Source organism: Barbus barbus, assembly GCF_936440315.1.
Source record: "Barbus barbus genome assembly, chromosome: 13".
NCBI lineage: Eukaryota > Metazoa > Chordata > Actinopteri > Cypriniformes > Cyprinidae > Barbus > Barbus barbus.
The window spans coordinates 26,846,674-26,864,712 of NC_136741.1; the positions used below are offsets into that span (position 1 = coordinate 26,846,674).

Below are 18,039 nucleotides of genomic sequence, written 5' to 3' on the forward strand. Positions count from 1 at the left end.
ACCTGTATAGCCACAAACACAAAAATCTTTCATGTTTGTGAGGTTGCTTACCATAGTTTATGTATATTTAAGGAGTGAAATACTCACTTTTAATCAGTCATTGCTTTTTTGCTAAATGCCAGAAATAAGTGGGATGAATTCAGCTAAATTAGGCCACTGATAATTGGTGTGAACATCATTTTACTGTGTTTATAAAGTAACGTTAAATCTACTGTCTAGATTACTAATTACTCCAAACTTTTTCAATGTACACAATAAAACAGTCCAAAATTAACTATTTTACATTTATTGCATAATTGTAAAGGCGTAAACAATAGTGCTAATAATTAGTAAAGATTATTATTATTATTATTATTTAGTCATTTAGCAGACGATAATAAATAATTATTCTTAACATAACACTAAGCCAAACACCAAAAAAAAACAACTAATGTGTATATATATATATATATACACACACACATTTATAAATTCAGTGTATATATATATATATCATTTCCATTTAGTTTGTTGAAGTATTAAAATAACTCAAATTAAATAAAACTTAATAAAAGACCTATACAGACATAATAAATTCAGACATTATTTAACTAAAATTAAAATAGATAAATACAACTCACGACAGTATAGTTTATCAGTAATCCTAAGAAATAACACTGCCAAACACACAAGCTAAAAACAACAACTTACACATAGTAAGAAATGGTTATAAAAACTGAAACAGAAGTGAAACGAGTAGTAGAAAAGAGGAGAAATGAAAAGCGATACTTATATCCTTTGCCGGTGTCCCAGCCCGGTGGAGTCGCACGGTAGAGTCGTTGACACTGTTCAGACACATCAGTCATAAAAAGGCCATATCAGTCAATCTAGTGGCACTATTTACTTGAATTCATCCAACTAAGAGATTAAAATCAGAGGACAATAGCACTCCATATACCTTCTAACTGAACTATAATAATTTTGCTTTACTTAAAGCTTTTATGTGTAATGCATCATAAGAATAGAGAGTTTTAATGCATTTATTATGCATTGTAATGCACCTTATAATGCATTGTATGATCTTAAAGATAATTATAATCACAGTTATAATATATTACAATCTATTGACTATTACACCTGTAGAAAGTATAATACATTGAAACTCATGACAAACAAACCTTCAAATATTAATACAGTTTACCTTTGATTGCAATTATTTATATAAAGATATAATGCATTAAAATGTACATTATGAATACCTTTATAAATGTTTTATACATAAAGGCTTTAAGTGGTACCACAATTTTTCTAGGATAAGCTGTTTGATCATTAATAATGATTCCAATTATTTTATGTTATAGCCAGTAACTGATGCGGGCCTATCAATTTATGCATCCAAATGTACTACAGAAAAGGGCTGATATTTAATACTTTGGTATTCTGGTAATACTTTTGCTTCTGGTAATTAATAGTTTGTTACTTAACAGTTAATTTTTTTAAACTGAAAAAAAGAATCCTAATATTATCTGCTTTGCTTTTATTATTAACCAGCGGATCCTGATAATTAAAACTGCTATACTTTTTTTTTTTTATTTAGCTGACGCTTTTATCCAAAGCGACTTACAATTGCTATATATGTCAGAGGTCGCACGCCTCTGGAGCAACTAGGGGTTAAGTGTCTTGCTCAGGGACACATTGGTGTCTCACAGTGGATTCGAACCCGGGTCTCTCACACCAAAGGCATGTGTCTTATCCACTGCGCCATCACCACCCAATACTTATGATGTTTGATGCTGCATGAGCATTCGTTGGCTCCTGTTAACACTCTCTATCATTCTGGATCAACCTGAATATGATGGAGAGTTTCCTGAGGACGTGGTGTTAATGAGCATCTTTATGTGTGAATATTTTAGGCTCAGCAGAGTAATCTTGTGCATGTAGCCAGGAGTCTGGGCCGAGCCGTCCCTCTGTCCTCTCAGCTGATTCTGGCTCCTACAGCTACAGTAACTGCTCTACAGTCTGACACCAGTACAGCCAATAACACACAGTCTGCCTCTGCACAGGTACACACACACACATGCTGTTATACACTACTGTAATACATGCACATTCAAATGTACCCACGATTTTACAAGCATTTCTTACTTGCATTCATGAATATGCTGTGCTTAAAACAATTATCCTCATAAAACATTCAGAAAATTGTGGATGTCTTGAATCACAAAAATCCTAAAAGGAACATTTACAGAATTATTGGTATTTCAATTATAATTTTGAACATTTTTAGTACATTGATTCAGTAGACTCTTTTATCCAGAAATACTTTAAGGAATCAATGCTAAAAGATCCTACAAGGAATTTTACACGTTACCAATATAGCACAACTCCAAATTATATTTTATATTTGATCTTTTGGTTTGTCTCAGTAGGATAAAATGCTTCATCTGGGACATCAGAAGCAAGCCTGTAGCGCCCCTCTGTGGTGTCCAATGCAGTACTCTTAATAATATTACTAATAATACCATTTAAAAATAATACCATAAATATTCTGATGTTTAAAAAAATAAAATAATAGTAATAATAATAATTTTTAAAAATCATGTTTATGCAGTAGGATCATAGTTCATTCATTAAAGATTCTTATCTGATTAGGATTACGATCATTACAACTGGCTCCAAATTATAATAACAATTCCAACAGGAATATTGTGCATATTACTTTAGGGTCTTTAGCCTAGGTGATTCTGTGCAAAATATAACTTTAAATACTACAATTCAAATGTTTTGTTATATCAATCAATAATAATATTATTACGGTCCTCAGACAAATTTTCACAAAATAAATAAAAATACATAGTTACCGAAAAAGGTGTAGGCAGAAGCCTTGCTTATCATGCCTACCCTTTATACATATTTAACTGAATGGGAGACACTTTTCACTAAGTTAAATAACACAAAATAAATATTACAAAAACATTTCCCAAAATGTACAAACATAAAAATACACACTCCAGCTATTACTTCAGTTTTTTAACAATACAACCACAATTTATTAATACTGAATCATATAAGCGTTTATCCCCTTATTTTTATACATTCTTAAACTGGCAAAGTGAATTACATACTTTTAGTTCCTTACCACATTTATTCCATAGATTTACACCTTTAGCAGATAAGCACCTACTTTTTGCATTAGTTCTTGCCCTTACTTTTTCTCTTAAATTATACTGACTTTCTCTTATATTTGAATGTAAAGGTTTATTGGCTGATTTATGACTGTCACAGGTGCAGAACCTTGCCCTGCGCAACCAGCAGGGGACGTCTTCCACCTCTCAGTCCTTAGGCCTCCAGGCACTGAGTTTAAAGCAGACCCCCGTCTCCATTCAGCCCACCCCGCTCATCAAGACAGCCAGCCAGAGTGCTTCCAGCTCAGACACTGGGAAAAGCAACGTGAACACTGCTTCCTCGGATGGAGTGAAGAAGGGAGAGGAAGGGCAAACAGAGATGAAAGCAGTTAACATGAGTCGTAACGTGTCCTCGTCACATCCCTTAATCACACCAGGTAAACTCAGACCCATATGGACTATTGTGCTGCTAAAAATACAAATAGTAATGGTAAACCATTCCACTTTGCTGAGGCATTTTTTGCAATGATGAGTGTTTACTAGTGGATTGAAGAAGTTACAGTAACATCTCTCACTTTGGTTGACATTTGAGCCAGTAATGTTGCAATCAAGCACCTTTTGTCAGAAGTGGTCCAGAAATTGTAGCGTGTGTGTGCGCACATTTAGTCTTTAAACAAACTGAAAGGTTCAATTCACTTCAACAGAAATGCTTTCTGACATGTGCACTCTAATAAGATCAAGCTTCACTTTTCTGTCCATCACGTCACACACTAAGTACCAAAGAAAGGAGGAATGCACCCAAGGCTACATTTGTTCTACATGGCTTATGCTCAAGTGCATTAATGCATACGTGGCCTTTGAAGGATAAGTCTTTCAGTGCCCGTCAACATCTGACATACACGCCATCCATCATTCCACTGGTCTCTAATCATAACAGCTCACACAGGGCAATTATCCTGCACATTTAGAAGCGTGTCGAGGCCGGTAGAGATTTTGCTAGGTGTTTAGTTGTGCTTTTGGTAGAAGAATAAAAAAGGCCTCAGATTTTTGTTTACAAAAAATAAAAGTATCTTAGGGTAGCTCCAGGGTCCATTGTTAGCACCAGTCAAGTGCCAAAAGAAGTAAAAATAGGTCTTTTGTGGAGTCTTGGGTGACCAAATTAAATCCAGGCCATAAATTTTTTTTAATAAAACCTTAAAATTACTAATGCAAAATATATTTGCACATCAGTTCCCAGAAAAAGAGGGAAAACAAAGAAAATGCCGAAAAAAAAGCTTTCACATTACAGAAAAGAAAAATTCTGGAATACAATTATTCTTAAATATTGATGATTGATGGCTGTGACTAATGACTACTGTGGCTATTTTAAAAGAGGTAAAAGTTTAATGAAACTGTGCTTGTCCTTACTGCAGCTACATTTGTGCATTTACATCAACTCACTTCATTTTCTCATTAGAGAGCTGCATTTCTTTCACATTATACTATGTCAGTGATCATTTGCAGGTGTAAGGTTTATGCCACGGTTTATGTACAAAAATAAGATTAAACAAGCTTCAACTTGATTTGCACAAGTGTGTTTGAGAGGGTCCAAGTGAGCCTCAGTGGAGAAGAAGGGTAAAAACCTGACATGTGTGTTGGGATGTATTTTCCATAGCAATGTGCTCCAGAGAGTTGATGTGATGGGTGTTATGATGATGCATGGTTTTCCCCTTGTGCATTAACGATATTCACAGAAACTCATCCTGGATTATTCTCTTAGATGAATCGTTCAGTTTGCTTTCAAGAAATGTCCAAATGTTATAAAAATCTGAATATTAGATTACAAATCACGTGAATGTGGATACTGGAAAGAGACTGTCTAACTAAAAAAAGTCTAACTAATTGCTTATACATCTCTTGAGAATATGTTTCCCAACTGACTGTCAGATTTCACTCCTCGCTTTTGTTTTGTAGGAACTGGCAAAGTCAAAACCAGTAAAAAAATAGCTTGTTTTGATGTTGAATGTATTCTCTGTTTTGATTACTTTTGTTTGTTTCAAATAATTGAAACCATTCTATTGAATAAAACCATGCACTAGAGCGCTTGCTAAAAGAAAGTAGGAAAGAAAAGAGCCACAGATATTAACATACCGAATATTGTACTGCACTCAAACTACTAAAATGAAAATGACATTACTTATTGTAGAGAAAATGCACCCACATAGGAAAATCTTGCTCAAAAATTGCTTCTCATGGCTTAGGAAACTGAGCACAGTTTGAGACACTGATCTCTTCGGAAACCCTAGAGGAGACGCAGGACTTTTATCTCAGATCTTCATCTGGGATCTTCATCTCAGAAAAAGCGTGTCTCTATTTACAAGAGTTATATGATGGGATTTGGCCCAACATGTGATAAAAAGTAGATATTGTGTCTTCAAGCATATATGTCATTGCTTTAATGTGTTATGTGTTGTGGCTTTGCATATAGCTGAACATTCGACAGGAAATTTCGGGGTTTTCCAGGGTTGCACTCTGCAGGGAATAACTTAACTCCTTATTCTGAACATCCGGGAGAAAGAAAGAGTGAGAGAAAGTGAGCACAGAGGATTGAGTCATCTGAACACACCATCCCACACCATTCACATTAGACGGAAGAACATTCCCACACTGAACCTTTTCTGTTTGCTATTAAGAGTTTTAAAGAAAGACTGTATTTTTTCCTGACGTCTGCTTCACATATCCGGTGTGCATTTCATGTGACATACATATATATACACGTGTGTGTGTTCTAATATACATTTATATAAACATAAAAACCACACGCTGGCTAACTTTCCAGCCAGTTGGAGTTCTTCAGATTCTTTTACCGCTCATAAACTTTTGAGGTTGTGATCTCAATGTGCCCAACTCTTAAGGTTTTGTGTTTGAATGTTCTCCTGCTGAGTTAATATTAAATCTTAACACACTTTCCTGCAAGTCCTCCAGTCAAACACCTAATCATAGTTTTAAAACTCATCCGGTTTCCAATGTCGTAGTCCTGGACACAGAATTTGTACTGGAAAACCCATGCACAGAGACGAATGTTATTAGATACAGCGAAAAGGACAAACTGAACAAAAAAATAAAATTAATTGAGATGTAATCAAGGTTCCCACACACTGGGCTCAAGGAATTGTGGTGAATTTTTCCATGTACTTTCCAGATGTTTATGATTTGCTGGATAACTATTTTAAAGAATCATTTCTATTCAGACTGATTCACTACTGAATCAATCAGATGGATTTGTGAACAGGTTCGAAATGGATTCGTTGACTAAATGAATTTGCTTACAATTCAGAATTCACTAATGGCTTGCAATGTCAGTTTAACAAGCGCATTATTTAATTAAAAACAAAACTGTAGAGCAGAGCATACTGATAATAATGTTTAAAGTTTCCAGGGCTAGAAAACACAATTTTAAAATTCCCATGACTGAGGGAAACCTGTGTAGTTTAGGCGCTTACCTTTGCCATCTTAAAAAAAAAAAATATATATATATATATATATATATATATATATATATATATATATATATATATATATATATATATATATATATATATATATATATATATATATATATATATATATATATAGTCCAAATGTATGAAATTCCATGTAAACCTTACTGTCGTTTAAATTTGGAACTGTCAGTTTAATGTGTAGTCATGTGAAACGGTACGTGTATGTAATAATACATGTTTGTCTGTGGTTTCTCCTTCCAGCGTATGCCCAAATCCAGCCACAGGCCCTGATTAAGCAGCAACCACAACAGTTTGTCATTCAACCCCAAGCCCCACCCACCTCAAGAACTCAGCCTCAGTTACTGCAGACCGCCTCGGTCCAGCCCCACCAACAGACAGCCTCACTGGCCATCCAGAGCTCCGCCCAGACCTCATCGGTAGCAGGGATCATTCCGGTTTTGCCTAAACCAGCACTTCACAACCAAGGATTGGCTCAAAATCAACAGGCCACCATCTTCCATTCAACCGTAAGCCACTATGCACTCAGCCAGCACAGCTCACACACAGGCCTGGCCCATGCTAAAGCTCAACCGGTCCAACTGACAGCCATCAATCTCCAAATCCAACCAGCACAAAGCCAGGTAAGGGACTCACTTACTAGAGCCGGATTGTAGATTAAAGATAACGGGCCTCATTCATGAAACAAGAGCAGAACAAATGGTGTAAATCATTTCTAAAGCCGCTCTAACGTAAACTTTCGAATTCATGAATGTATTTTGAATTCATGTTATGCATGAATTCATGTTTGTATTTTCAAAATGTTAGTTGGTACGAAAGAAATGTACACCTGCTACCTACGATGTGTAAATGGTGCGTAAAGCATTGTGTTCGTTTTAGCAAACTAATGACACTGCATTGCTGCATTTTGATGCACTACCCTAATAAAATTTCACAAGCTCATTTTTTTTGTAGCTGAGAGTTGAAAGCACAGTGCTCGTCACAGTCATTTTTTTACCTAGCCGTCCAATTAATGTCGGAGGGGCGGGACAAACACTTCACCGCCCAACGATCCTACTTCTACAACAAAGAAGCAGCTAATATTGCTGGTTACTGCATTTTTATATTTATTAATTTATTTACTCATTTAGCAGACGCTTTTATCCAAAGCGACTTACAAATGAGGACATTAGAAGCAATCAAAACCAACAAAAGAGCAACAACATGCAAGTGCTATTACAAGTCTTGGTTAGCCTAACGCAGTACACAAAGGTTTTTTTTCTTTTTTGTTTAAATAAAACAAGTATTTGAATATTCTTCAAAATTAGATCCTAGTAATATGTTACTGCTGTGGATATTCCAAATCATATCAACCAAAGCACCTGGAAAAATGCTGCGCCACGCCGCCACCAAAGCGTTCTCAAACACCACCAACTGGCCATTTTCAGAAGAGCGTCAGGCTAAACGCTTTAGTGGACACGTTGAATATTTATTGTTAGGCATGTGGACTATTTGTTTTTTGTGCATTTATGCAATGTAACTGCATTCCTGGACATGTAATTTATATATATAGTAATTCATAGGAAGGGATTATGCTAATTGTGAATGAGCTTGCATGTGCACCCTATTTACGAATCTGACGTTTATGAATTTGGAGAATAGTTTTCAGGAAGGTCTGTTTTAGGGGCAAATTACTCAGAATTTACTCATATATTTACGCAAGTTTCATGAATGAGGCCCAATATCATCTATGCAGTTCAGAAGCAACTAACTTCTATAATATTTAGGCTTCAAGACTCGCTCAGGATGACAAGGAGAAGCCCACGTCTTTGGTGGTAAGAGAGATTTGTCCGCCAGTACAAATGCAGCCAACCACTACGACCCAAGGCACCGACCCCCCTGAACAATGCAAAATCGACACCGTTAACGCTACATCTCAAACTCAAGGTACAGTGACCAAAGAGAGTCTAAATTTGCAAGTTTACAAGTATAGTTTCATAATCAAACAATGCAGTCATCAAGAATTTAATATACAGAGATGATGATTAATTAATTTAGACTTCCGTGCTCAATACAAAGGTGGATACCCTACAAATATTTTTTGTTATAATGTATATTGGAGCGATAAATAAAGACTGAGTGTAATGCACTAACCAGTAAAACAAATTACAGTTGGAATAAAAATGTATACATTTCAATGCATCAGATCACTTTTTGTGCATGCTTGAAATATGTGCGTGTGCAACTATTTGACTTCAAACTGACTTTAGTGCGTTTTGTATTTTCTTATCTAATGCAATGACATTCATACATTGTATGTAAAACTTAAGTGTCCAAATATTTTCTGAGGGCACTGTATGAAGTACTACACAGCTTGCAGGCGTTTGAGGAATTAAAGAATCACAGCTGCGTTAAAATACAAAGCTTTCAACACCCACACGGTCAACCAGAATTGCCAAAAGAGAAGGCAGTAGGATGAGGGGTGGCATGCAATTCCCACATACAGTAAAATGGACCAGAATTGACTCTGGGGCAGTCACATGACTTCCTTGCCTGGTAAAGGGTACTGCTAATCTGTAAGTAACTTAACAGACAAACTGGTTTTGGACCAGGGTGCTTTCCTACCTTCAGATAATGCCCAGTATAACCTGCCCTGCATAGAAGACGCATCTGCTGCCACCAGCCAGTGAAAGATTCACTGAACTTCTACAGAGTCATGTGACCTGCCGCTTGAGGCTGCTGCTGCCATCCAGGGAAGGAGTGAACCGCCTCTCTGGCAGAATGTGCATTGCTTGTGCGTGGGAGTGGAGCACTAGAAAAGGAGCAGCGCACACTGCATGTTGCGTAGTCTGGATATTCTGTCATTAATATAATCGCAACAGGCGTGTGGGAATGAGGCTCCCCCCGTGTTTTGAGACGGAATTGAAGAGCGCCCCTGAGGAAAATGACTTTTTATTGTGCTTTGTCGGTAAGCTACAGTATGTCTTGTGTTTTGGAGCCAGTAGTTTTGGTTAGTGGGCTTAAAAGAAAAACGCAGAGGTCTAGAGCCGCGTTTCTTTAAACTGTGTAGACTTGACGCTTTTAAAACGCGACGCAACTGACGCCAGTTTATATTCCATTTAAACCGCGCAGTAAACAAACACAGCGGGGGAGATGTATTCTCGTTTCAGTGATTGAAGATTTAGACGCCTAATGATAATGCAATGTTCATAAGATGAAATCATGTACTCACCCTCATATCGTTCCAGCCTTATTTCCTCTCTTCAGTGAACTTCAGGAAGTTAAGGTTGTCATTTGACATCTTGATCTTGTCCATACAGTGACGGTGGATGCCATTACAAACACTTCAAATAAGTAACGTTAGTCCATACTTTAAGTATTCTGATAGTTTTTGTGTGAGGAACAGAACATTTTTGTCGTTATTGGCTGATAATCTTCCCCTCAGATTTGCTCAAATATCTTTGCGTCAAGATTAAAAATGGCGCGCCGCTCTAATTGGACGTCATTTAGCGTCACTTGATTGATTTTGACGCGATTTACGTACAAAAACGTACAAACGTCAGCTGTCTGATGTTCTACATACAAAATGGTAATAATAATAGTAATGGGTTGTAATGGCATGGGAGAGTAAATTTAGGCGAAAAATATAATAAACCATGTAGCTTTGGCTGGTTAAAGATATTATTTTCCAGCTGAAGTATTCATTAAACGTTCGTAAACATTATAAGTGCATTGTTTGTATCTTATTCCCAGCAGCTGTTTTTCCCTCTGATGTTTGTGCTGCTGATGTTGTTGTGGTTGCTATGGTGATGAGCCGACGCTTTGTTTCTGTGCCGCCAGGCTGTGTGGAGACAGCGCGAGACCCCACGGGAGCACCGGTGACACCGACCATGACCTCTGCAGCCCCAAGCGAGCCGCCTCCGGCAGCTGGGACGGGAAATGTGGCACAAAACGGCGAGAACAAGCCACCCCAAGCTATTGTGAAGCCACACGTCCTCACGCATGTCATCGAGGGTTTTGTCATTCAGGAGGGCGCTGAGCCATTCCCTGTGAGTTAAAATTACTACTAATACCACCACTAATAATAATCATTTTAGAACAGTGGACAATTTTAGAATAATTTATAATAGCAATTTTAAGATAATTAAGTAATAATTAATAATAATAATAACAATATTTATTATTATTAATTCAGTTAATTATAATTGTTTAATTTTATCTAATAATAATACAACGTCAACGATAATAATACATTTTTATTTGTTTAGTTATTTATAAGAAATGAATTATAAATACTAATATAAATTTAAACAGGGAAATTCACTCAATAAAAATAATCATTGGTATTATTGTTTATACAAATTTTTGTTGTTCTAAAATTATTATTATTTATAATCATTTTAATGCAACACAACAACAACAATAAAAATGTTATTATTATTATTCTTTCAAAGAATTATAACAAGTAATGCAAATTTAAACCGAAAATTAATTCAATGGAAATAATAATTGTTATTGTTGTAGTTCCAAAATTGTTATTATTTTTCACAATAATTGAATGTTACAAAAATAATTATCATCATCATTGTATTATTATTCATTTATTTATTAATTAATGACTTTATTTTATTTGTTTTGTACATCATGTATTTGATTGTATGTTAGTGAGTTGACATGATTTGCAACACTGAACGTCAGACTAAACTGTAGAAAAAATATTGTCTGTTGATCTGTTTATTCCAACCTGACACAAGGCTCTGCAGTGTTGCAGTGATCAGCCTGACATCATTACATTTGTACACTGTATTGTCAGGTGGAGAGACCTCCGGTGCAGGCAGACAGCCCCAAGAAACCAGACACGCAGCTTCCCTCAGATCCAGAGAAAACAGCCAGCAGTAATTCCCTCAGTGCCACAAACTCAGACATGGAGGAGGCTGGACAACCAGGTAGACATTTCATTTAGCAGATTCAAACAAATACTGTTTTTCTAAGATGCATGACCTTTTTAAGTGTCAAGGAGGGTTTTAAGTTTTGAAAGATTGGAAACCTGCATTGTTATGAACAAGGGAGCGTCATTATGCATTAGTGATAAGAGATGATAAGATATGGAATTTCCTGTTTGTGAACTTTACCATTGAAACTTTGTGTAATCAAGGTTCAGCATAGTAATGCCTCACCATTCCAACGATTACACACAAACACTGTTTCAGCTAATCATAATTCAAATGTAACTTCATATTTAACTGAATACTTAATATTGTATAATTTTTCATCAGACATGAGGACTCAGGAGGAACCGGAGGAGCCCAAGCTCACATGTGAGCTCTGTGGATGGGTCGATTTTGCCTACAAGTTCAAACGTTCAAAACGCTTCTGTTCCATGGTCTGTGCTAAAAGGTTAGAGATTCCAAAACACTTTACAAATAAAATATCTAGAAATTAATGATTAAACAAAGCTATATATATATATATATATATATATATATATATATATATATATATATATATATATATATATATACACACTCAACTGCCACTTTATTAGGTACACCTGTTCAATTGCTTGGTAACACAATTGCTAATCGGCCAATCACATGGCAGCAACTCAATGTATTTAGACATTTAGATGTGGTGAAGGTGACTTGCTGAATTTCAAACCAAGCATCAGAATGGGGATTTAAGTGACTTTGAACGTGAAATGTTTGTTGGTGCCAGACGGGCTGGTCTGAGTATTTCAAAAACTGCTGATCTACTGGGATTTTCTTGCACAACCATCTCTAGGGTTTACAGAGAATGGTCCGAAAAAGAGAAAATATCCAGTGACCGGCAGTTGTGTGGATGAAAATGCCTTGTTGATGTCAGAGGTCAGAGGAGAATGGGCAGACTGGTTAGAGATGATAGAAAGGCAACAGTAACTCAAATAACCACTTGTTACAACCAAGGTATGCAGAATACCATCTGTGAATGCACAACACATCGAACCCTGAAGCAGATGGGCTACAGCAGCAGAAGACCACACCGGGTGCCACTCCTGTCAGCTAAGAACAGGAAACGGAGGCTACAATTCACACAGGCTCACCAAAATTGGACAATAGAAGATTGGAAAAACGTTGCCTGGTCTGATGAGTCTCGATTTCTGCTGCCATATTAGATGGTAGGGTCAGAATTTGGCATCAAGAACATGAAAGCCTTGTCTCAATGGTTCAGGCTGGTGGTGGTGGTGGTGTAATGGTGTAGGGGATATTTTCTTGGCACACTTTGGGCCCCTTAGTACCAATTGAGCATTGTTTAAACGCCACAGCCTACCTGAGTATTGTTGCTGGCCATGTCCATCCCTTTATGGCTACAGTGTACCCATCTTCAGGGGAAGTCGTGGCCTAATGGTTAGAGAGTCGGACTTGTAACCCAAAGGTTGCGGGTTCGAGTCTCGGGCTGGCAGGGATTGTAGGTGGGGGGAGTGAATGTCCAGTGCTCTCTCCACCCTCAATACCACGACTGAGGTGCCCTTGAGCAAGGCACCGAACCCCCAACTGCTCCCCGGGCGTTGCAGCATAAAATGGCTGCCCACTGCTCCGGGTGTGTGTTCACAGTGTGTGTGGGTTCACTGCTGTGTGTGTGCACGTTGGATGGGTTAAATGCAGAGCACAAATTCCGAGTATGGGTCACCATACTTGGCAGTATGTCACTTCATCTTCTGATGGCTACTTCCAGCAGGATAATGCACCATGTCACGAAGCTCAAATCATCTCAGAATGGTTTCTTGAACATGACAATGAGTTCACTTTACTCAAATGGCCTCCACAGTCACCAGATCTCAATCCAATAGAGCACCTTTGGGATGTGGTGGAACGGGAGATTCGCATCATGATGCTATCATGTCAATATGGACCAAAATCTCTGAGGAATGTTACCAACACCTTGTTAAAGCTATGCCACGAAGAATTAAGGCAGTTCTGAAGGCAAAATGGGGTCCAACCCGGTTCTAGCAAGGTGTACCTAATAAAGTGGCGTGTGTGTGTGTGTGTGTGTGTGTATGTATGTATATATATATGTATGTGTGTGTATAGTTGTGGTCAGAATTATTGGCACCCTTGGGAAATATGATCAAAGAAGGCTGTGATTGTTAATCCTTTTGATCTTTTATTTATTTTATCCTTGAAGAGTCTTTAGCCACTCAAACTCTCCTCCTCACCGTCCATTAGGACTATATAGACACACGTCCTCTTCCAGGCAGTTTCATAACATTTTCTGTTGATTGGAAATTCTTAATTATTGGAAATGGGAATTTTCACTACTCTAGCTCTTTTCTTAAAGCCACTTCACAAATTTGTGAAGCTCAATTATCTTTTGCTACACATCAGAAATATATTCTTTGTTTTTTTTTCTCATTGTGATGGATGATTAAGGGAATTTGGACTTTGTTTCCCTCCTATTTATATTTCTGTGAAACAGGAAGCCATGGCTGGATAATTTCATGTTCATAATTCCCCTGGAGTGCTCAAAATTGTAAATATGAATGGGAATATACTTCAGAGATATTTTACTCATAAGAATTTCTAGGGGTACCAAAAATTGTGTCCAACGTGTATTTGAGAAAAATATTTATTTCATAATTTTCCCCCCATTTACAATTGTTTTAGTTCAATGAAAGGTTAGATTTTTGTGATTAAAAAAAAAAAAAAAAAGATCAAAAGGATTAATAATGCTGGTTTATTTTCAGAGCATTCTTTGATCATATTTACCAAGGGTGCCTATAATTCTGACCACGAAAATTAATAATATATTTTTGTGACGTGCAATATTGTCTGTATGGTAATGTATAACACTCTTGAACAGATACAGTGTAAGTTGCACGAAGCGGGTTGGTCTGTTCCACCCCGACAGAACTAAAAAAAACAATCAGATAAATCAGTGGAGAAGGAGGTCTCATAGTCCCAGGGGCAGGGAGGCCAAAAAGCAGGTGAACAGCTACTTCAATACAATGTGGTAGTGGTTCATCCCACAATGTTTTTGTATAAATACAGTATATAAAGTAAATCATCCTCATATAGTCTCTTGTTTTATCCGACAGCGGCTCTCTGTGTCTCAGCAATCTCAGGGAGAATCTATATCCTCACCGCTCCAATCTCAGCCTAGTCAAGGAGAGTCCAGCCCCTGCTCGGATATCTCCAGCTATGAGGAAGCAACTTCCCCGCTCTCTGCAGCCAGTTCTGGCCCAATTGTTTCTCAAGGTGGGATCGCTGCTAATGATCCCGAAGAGCTTCCTCTCCTCAGTCAGCACTTCCTGCCAATTGACCCCACCAAATGGAATGTGCAGGAGGTGTTTGAGTTCATTCGCTCTTTGCCAGGTAAGTTGCTGTCATTTGGGTATATGTATATTTTGTACTACAGGTACATCTCAAAAAATTAGAATATCATGAAAAAGGTCAATATTTTTTGTCACTCATTTCAGAAAGTGAAACCCATATATTATATAGATTCATTACACATAGAGTGAAATATTTCAAGCCTTTATTTCTTTAAATTTTGATGATTTATGCTCCAAAATTCAGTGTCTCAGAAAATTTGAATATTACATAAGATCAATAAAAAAAGGATATTTTAAACAGAAATGTCAGGCTTCTGAAAAGTATGTTCATTTCTATGCACTCAATACTTGGTTGGGCCTCCTTTTGCATGAATTACTGCATTCTCTATGGGGTTCAGGTCAGGCGAGTTTGCTGGCCAATCAAGCACAGTAACACCATGGTCATTGAACCAGCTTTTGGTACCTTTGGCAGTGTGGGCAGGTGCCAAGTTCTGCTGGAAAATGAAATCAGCATCTCCATAAAGCTTGTCAGCAGAAGGAAGCATGAAGTGCTCTAAAATTTCCTGATAGATGGCTGCGTTGACTGTGGACTTCAGAAAACAGTGGACCAACACCAGAAGATGACATGGCAGCCCAAATCATCACTGAGTGTGGAAACTTCACTCTGGACTTCAAGCAACAAGATTCTGTGCCTCTCCACTCTTCCTCCAGACACTGGGGCCTTGATTTCCAAATGAAATGCAAAATTTACTTTCATCTAAAAAGAGGACTTTGGACCACTGAGCAACAGTCCAGTTCTTTTTCTCCACAGCCCAGGTAAGATGCTTCTGATATTGTCTCTGGTTCAGAAGTAGCTTGGTAGCCCTTTTCCTGAAGACGTCTGACCGTGGTGACTCTTAATGCACTGACTCCAGCTTCAATCCATTCCTTGTGAAGCTCTCCCAAGTGTTTGAATCAGCTTTGCTTGACAATATTCTCAAGCTTGTGGTCATCTCTGTTGCTTGTGCACCTTTTCCTACCCAAATTCTTCCTTCCAGTCAACTTTGCATTTAATATGCTTTGATACAGCACTCTGTGAACAGCCACATCTTTCAGTAATGACCCTCTGTGACTTACCCTCTTTGTGGAGGGTGTCAGTGTTCGTCTTCTGGATCATTGCCAAGTCAGCAGTCTTCTCCATTATTGTGGTTTCAAAGTACAAGAAATACCCAGAATTTATACTGTAGGGATGGTCATTAATTGAAACTCAAATGTAAATATTCGAATATTTTGAGATACTGATTTTTGACTTTCATGAGCTGTAAGCTCTAATCATCAAAATTAAAACAAAAAAAATCTAAAATATATGAAAGTTTCACTTTTTGAAATAAGTTACAAGAAAAAATGAACTTTTTCACGATATTCTAATTTTTTTAGATGTACCTGTATATTCCAAGTGCTCGAAAGACATTACTGCTCATTTTTCTTTAGGAAATTAATGCTTTTTTTCAACAGGGATACATTCAATTTATTTGAAAGTAAATCATTAGAACAGTAGTTTATATACACATTCATGTACATGTCATTTAAATATTACAATATAATGATGGAGGGAGAAAAAGATATAAATGGAAAGTTATGATGAAAATCAGGTTTTCTACAATAATAAATGACTTCAAATTTATTTGAAAAATATGCTGTATAATGGTGCAAATGTTCGTGACCCAATTAGGTTGCCAGGAGATTGCAGATGAGTTTCGTGCTCAGGAGATTGATGGACAGGCCATGCTGCTACTGAAGGAAGATCACCTAATGAGTGCCATGAATATTAAATTAGGACCCGCCCTCAAGATCTACGCTCGCATAAACATGCTGAAAGATTCCAAGCCTTGAAAAGGCAGCAAGTGTGTGTGTGTGTGTGTGTGTGTGTGTGTGTGTATATGTGTGTCCTCTGATGTCACTGACCTCAACCTAGTGACTACAGCACCCCAACTGCACTACAACATTTTTTTTTTTTAAATAATTAATATCTAAAAACTTTATACATATTGGGGCTAAAGCCCAAAACTGCACCTCCTCAAGAAAAGAACTGAAATAAATTCAGCTGGAACAGAAAATGACCAGACTACCTATGAAAAATCGCACAATATTGATTTATACCAAATGGAAGGCATTATGAATCAGTGATTATGAATTCTGACTTGGACTCACAGATCTCTGGATTTAATTAGTAGTATCGGTGCTCAGAAGAAATCTTTGGATAATGTACGTATCACAACAGTGCTGTCTAAACAGAACTAATATTATCATGTTTTTTTACAATCCCACGTCTTGGCCCACATGTCTCTGGATTGTACATTAGTTGTTTTCAGGTATGATTTTGTCTTATTGTACATGTCAGATGCTTTTGTACAGTACAAATGTTTAAGTAAATTATTCTTACCTTTGTGTGTGAGTATTTGTAACGGAGTTGAATCACAACAAACTGGTGCTATTTCACTGTCATATTTACTTTGAGAAGACTTGAATAACAAAAGCACAGTAACAGAATATTCAACTTTAAACCTGAAAACCGGTACAACCTGTAAGAAGGGATCCAGTATGAAAAATTCCTGTCAGCAGCGCCTTATTCAATGTGTGTCCATACAGGTTTTAAGATGCACATTAAATTGTATTTGTCTTGGATATTGGGAATGACGCTATGTTTGGTTTTAATTGTGCCCAGGTTTGTCATTGTATGTTGCTAATCTAGTGTTTTTTGTACAATGCTTTGTGAAATGCCTGTATTTATCAGATGAATGAAATTTGTAATATAACATTTTTAATGAAGGATTTTTGTGTCAGCTTGTTTCATTTGTTGACCCTATATCACATTTTCCTCGCACAGCTTAATTTATTATATTTATTCCACACTTCATTTTCCATTACATTGATTAGATAAAATACACAACCAAGCCTTTTAAATAAATATATTGTTTTGCCAATTAAAACACTTATTTTTGTGAAACGTTCTGCTTTATTTTTCTTTAAATAAAATGCCACCCAGTTTGATATTTTGTGAAAGACATTTATCTATTTTAAACTCTGACATGATGAATGTTCAAATACTTTTTGGGGCTGCTCTTTTGTCTCCTTAGAGTTACAATAGGACACCACTAGGTGGCACACG

General features: G+C 37.0%; 1 protein-coding gene across 1 annotated transcript in view; it reads left to right on the top strand.

Annotated features, from left to right (window-relative positions):
• Positions 1-17,712, top strand: part of LOC306879315 (polyhomeotic-like protein 2) — a 33,477-nt gene extending 15,765 nt beyond the window's left edge. Inside the window, exons 6-15 of the mRNA XM_079432143.1 lie at positions 1,893-2,042; positions 3,265-3,541; positions 6,848-7,227; positions 8,371-8,530; positions 10,424-10,632; positions 11,397-11,529; positions 11,860-11,980; positions 14,420-14,543; positions 14,655-14,931; positions 16,603-17,712. Coding sequence (XP_079288269.1) covers positions 1,893-2,042; positions 3,265-3,541; positions 6,848-7,227; positions 8,371-8,530; positions 10,424-10,632; positions 11,397-11,529; positions 11,860-11,980; positions 14,420-14,543; positions 14,655-14,931; positions 16,603-16,763 — 1,992 coding nt within the window. The 3' untranslated portion in view covers positions 16,764-17,712. The remainder of the gene's footprint in view (positions 1-1,892; positions 2,043-3,264; positions 3,542-6,847; positions 7,228-8,370; positions 8,531-10,423; positions 10,633-11,396; positions 11,530-11,859; positions 11,981-14,419; positions 14,544-14,654; positions 14,932-16,602) is intronic.
• The last annotated feature ends 327 nt before the right edge of the window (positions 17,713-18,039 follow it).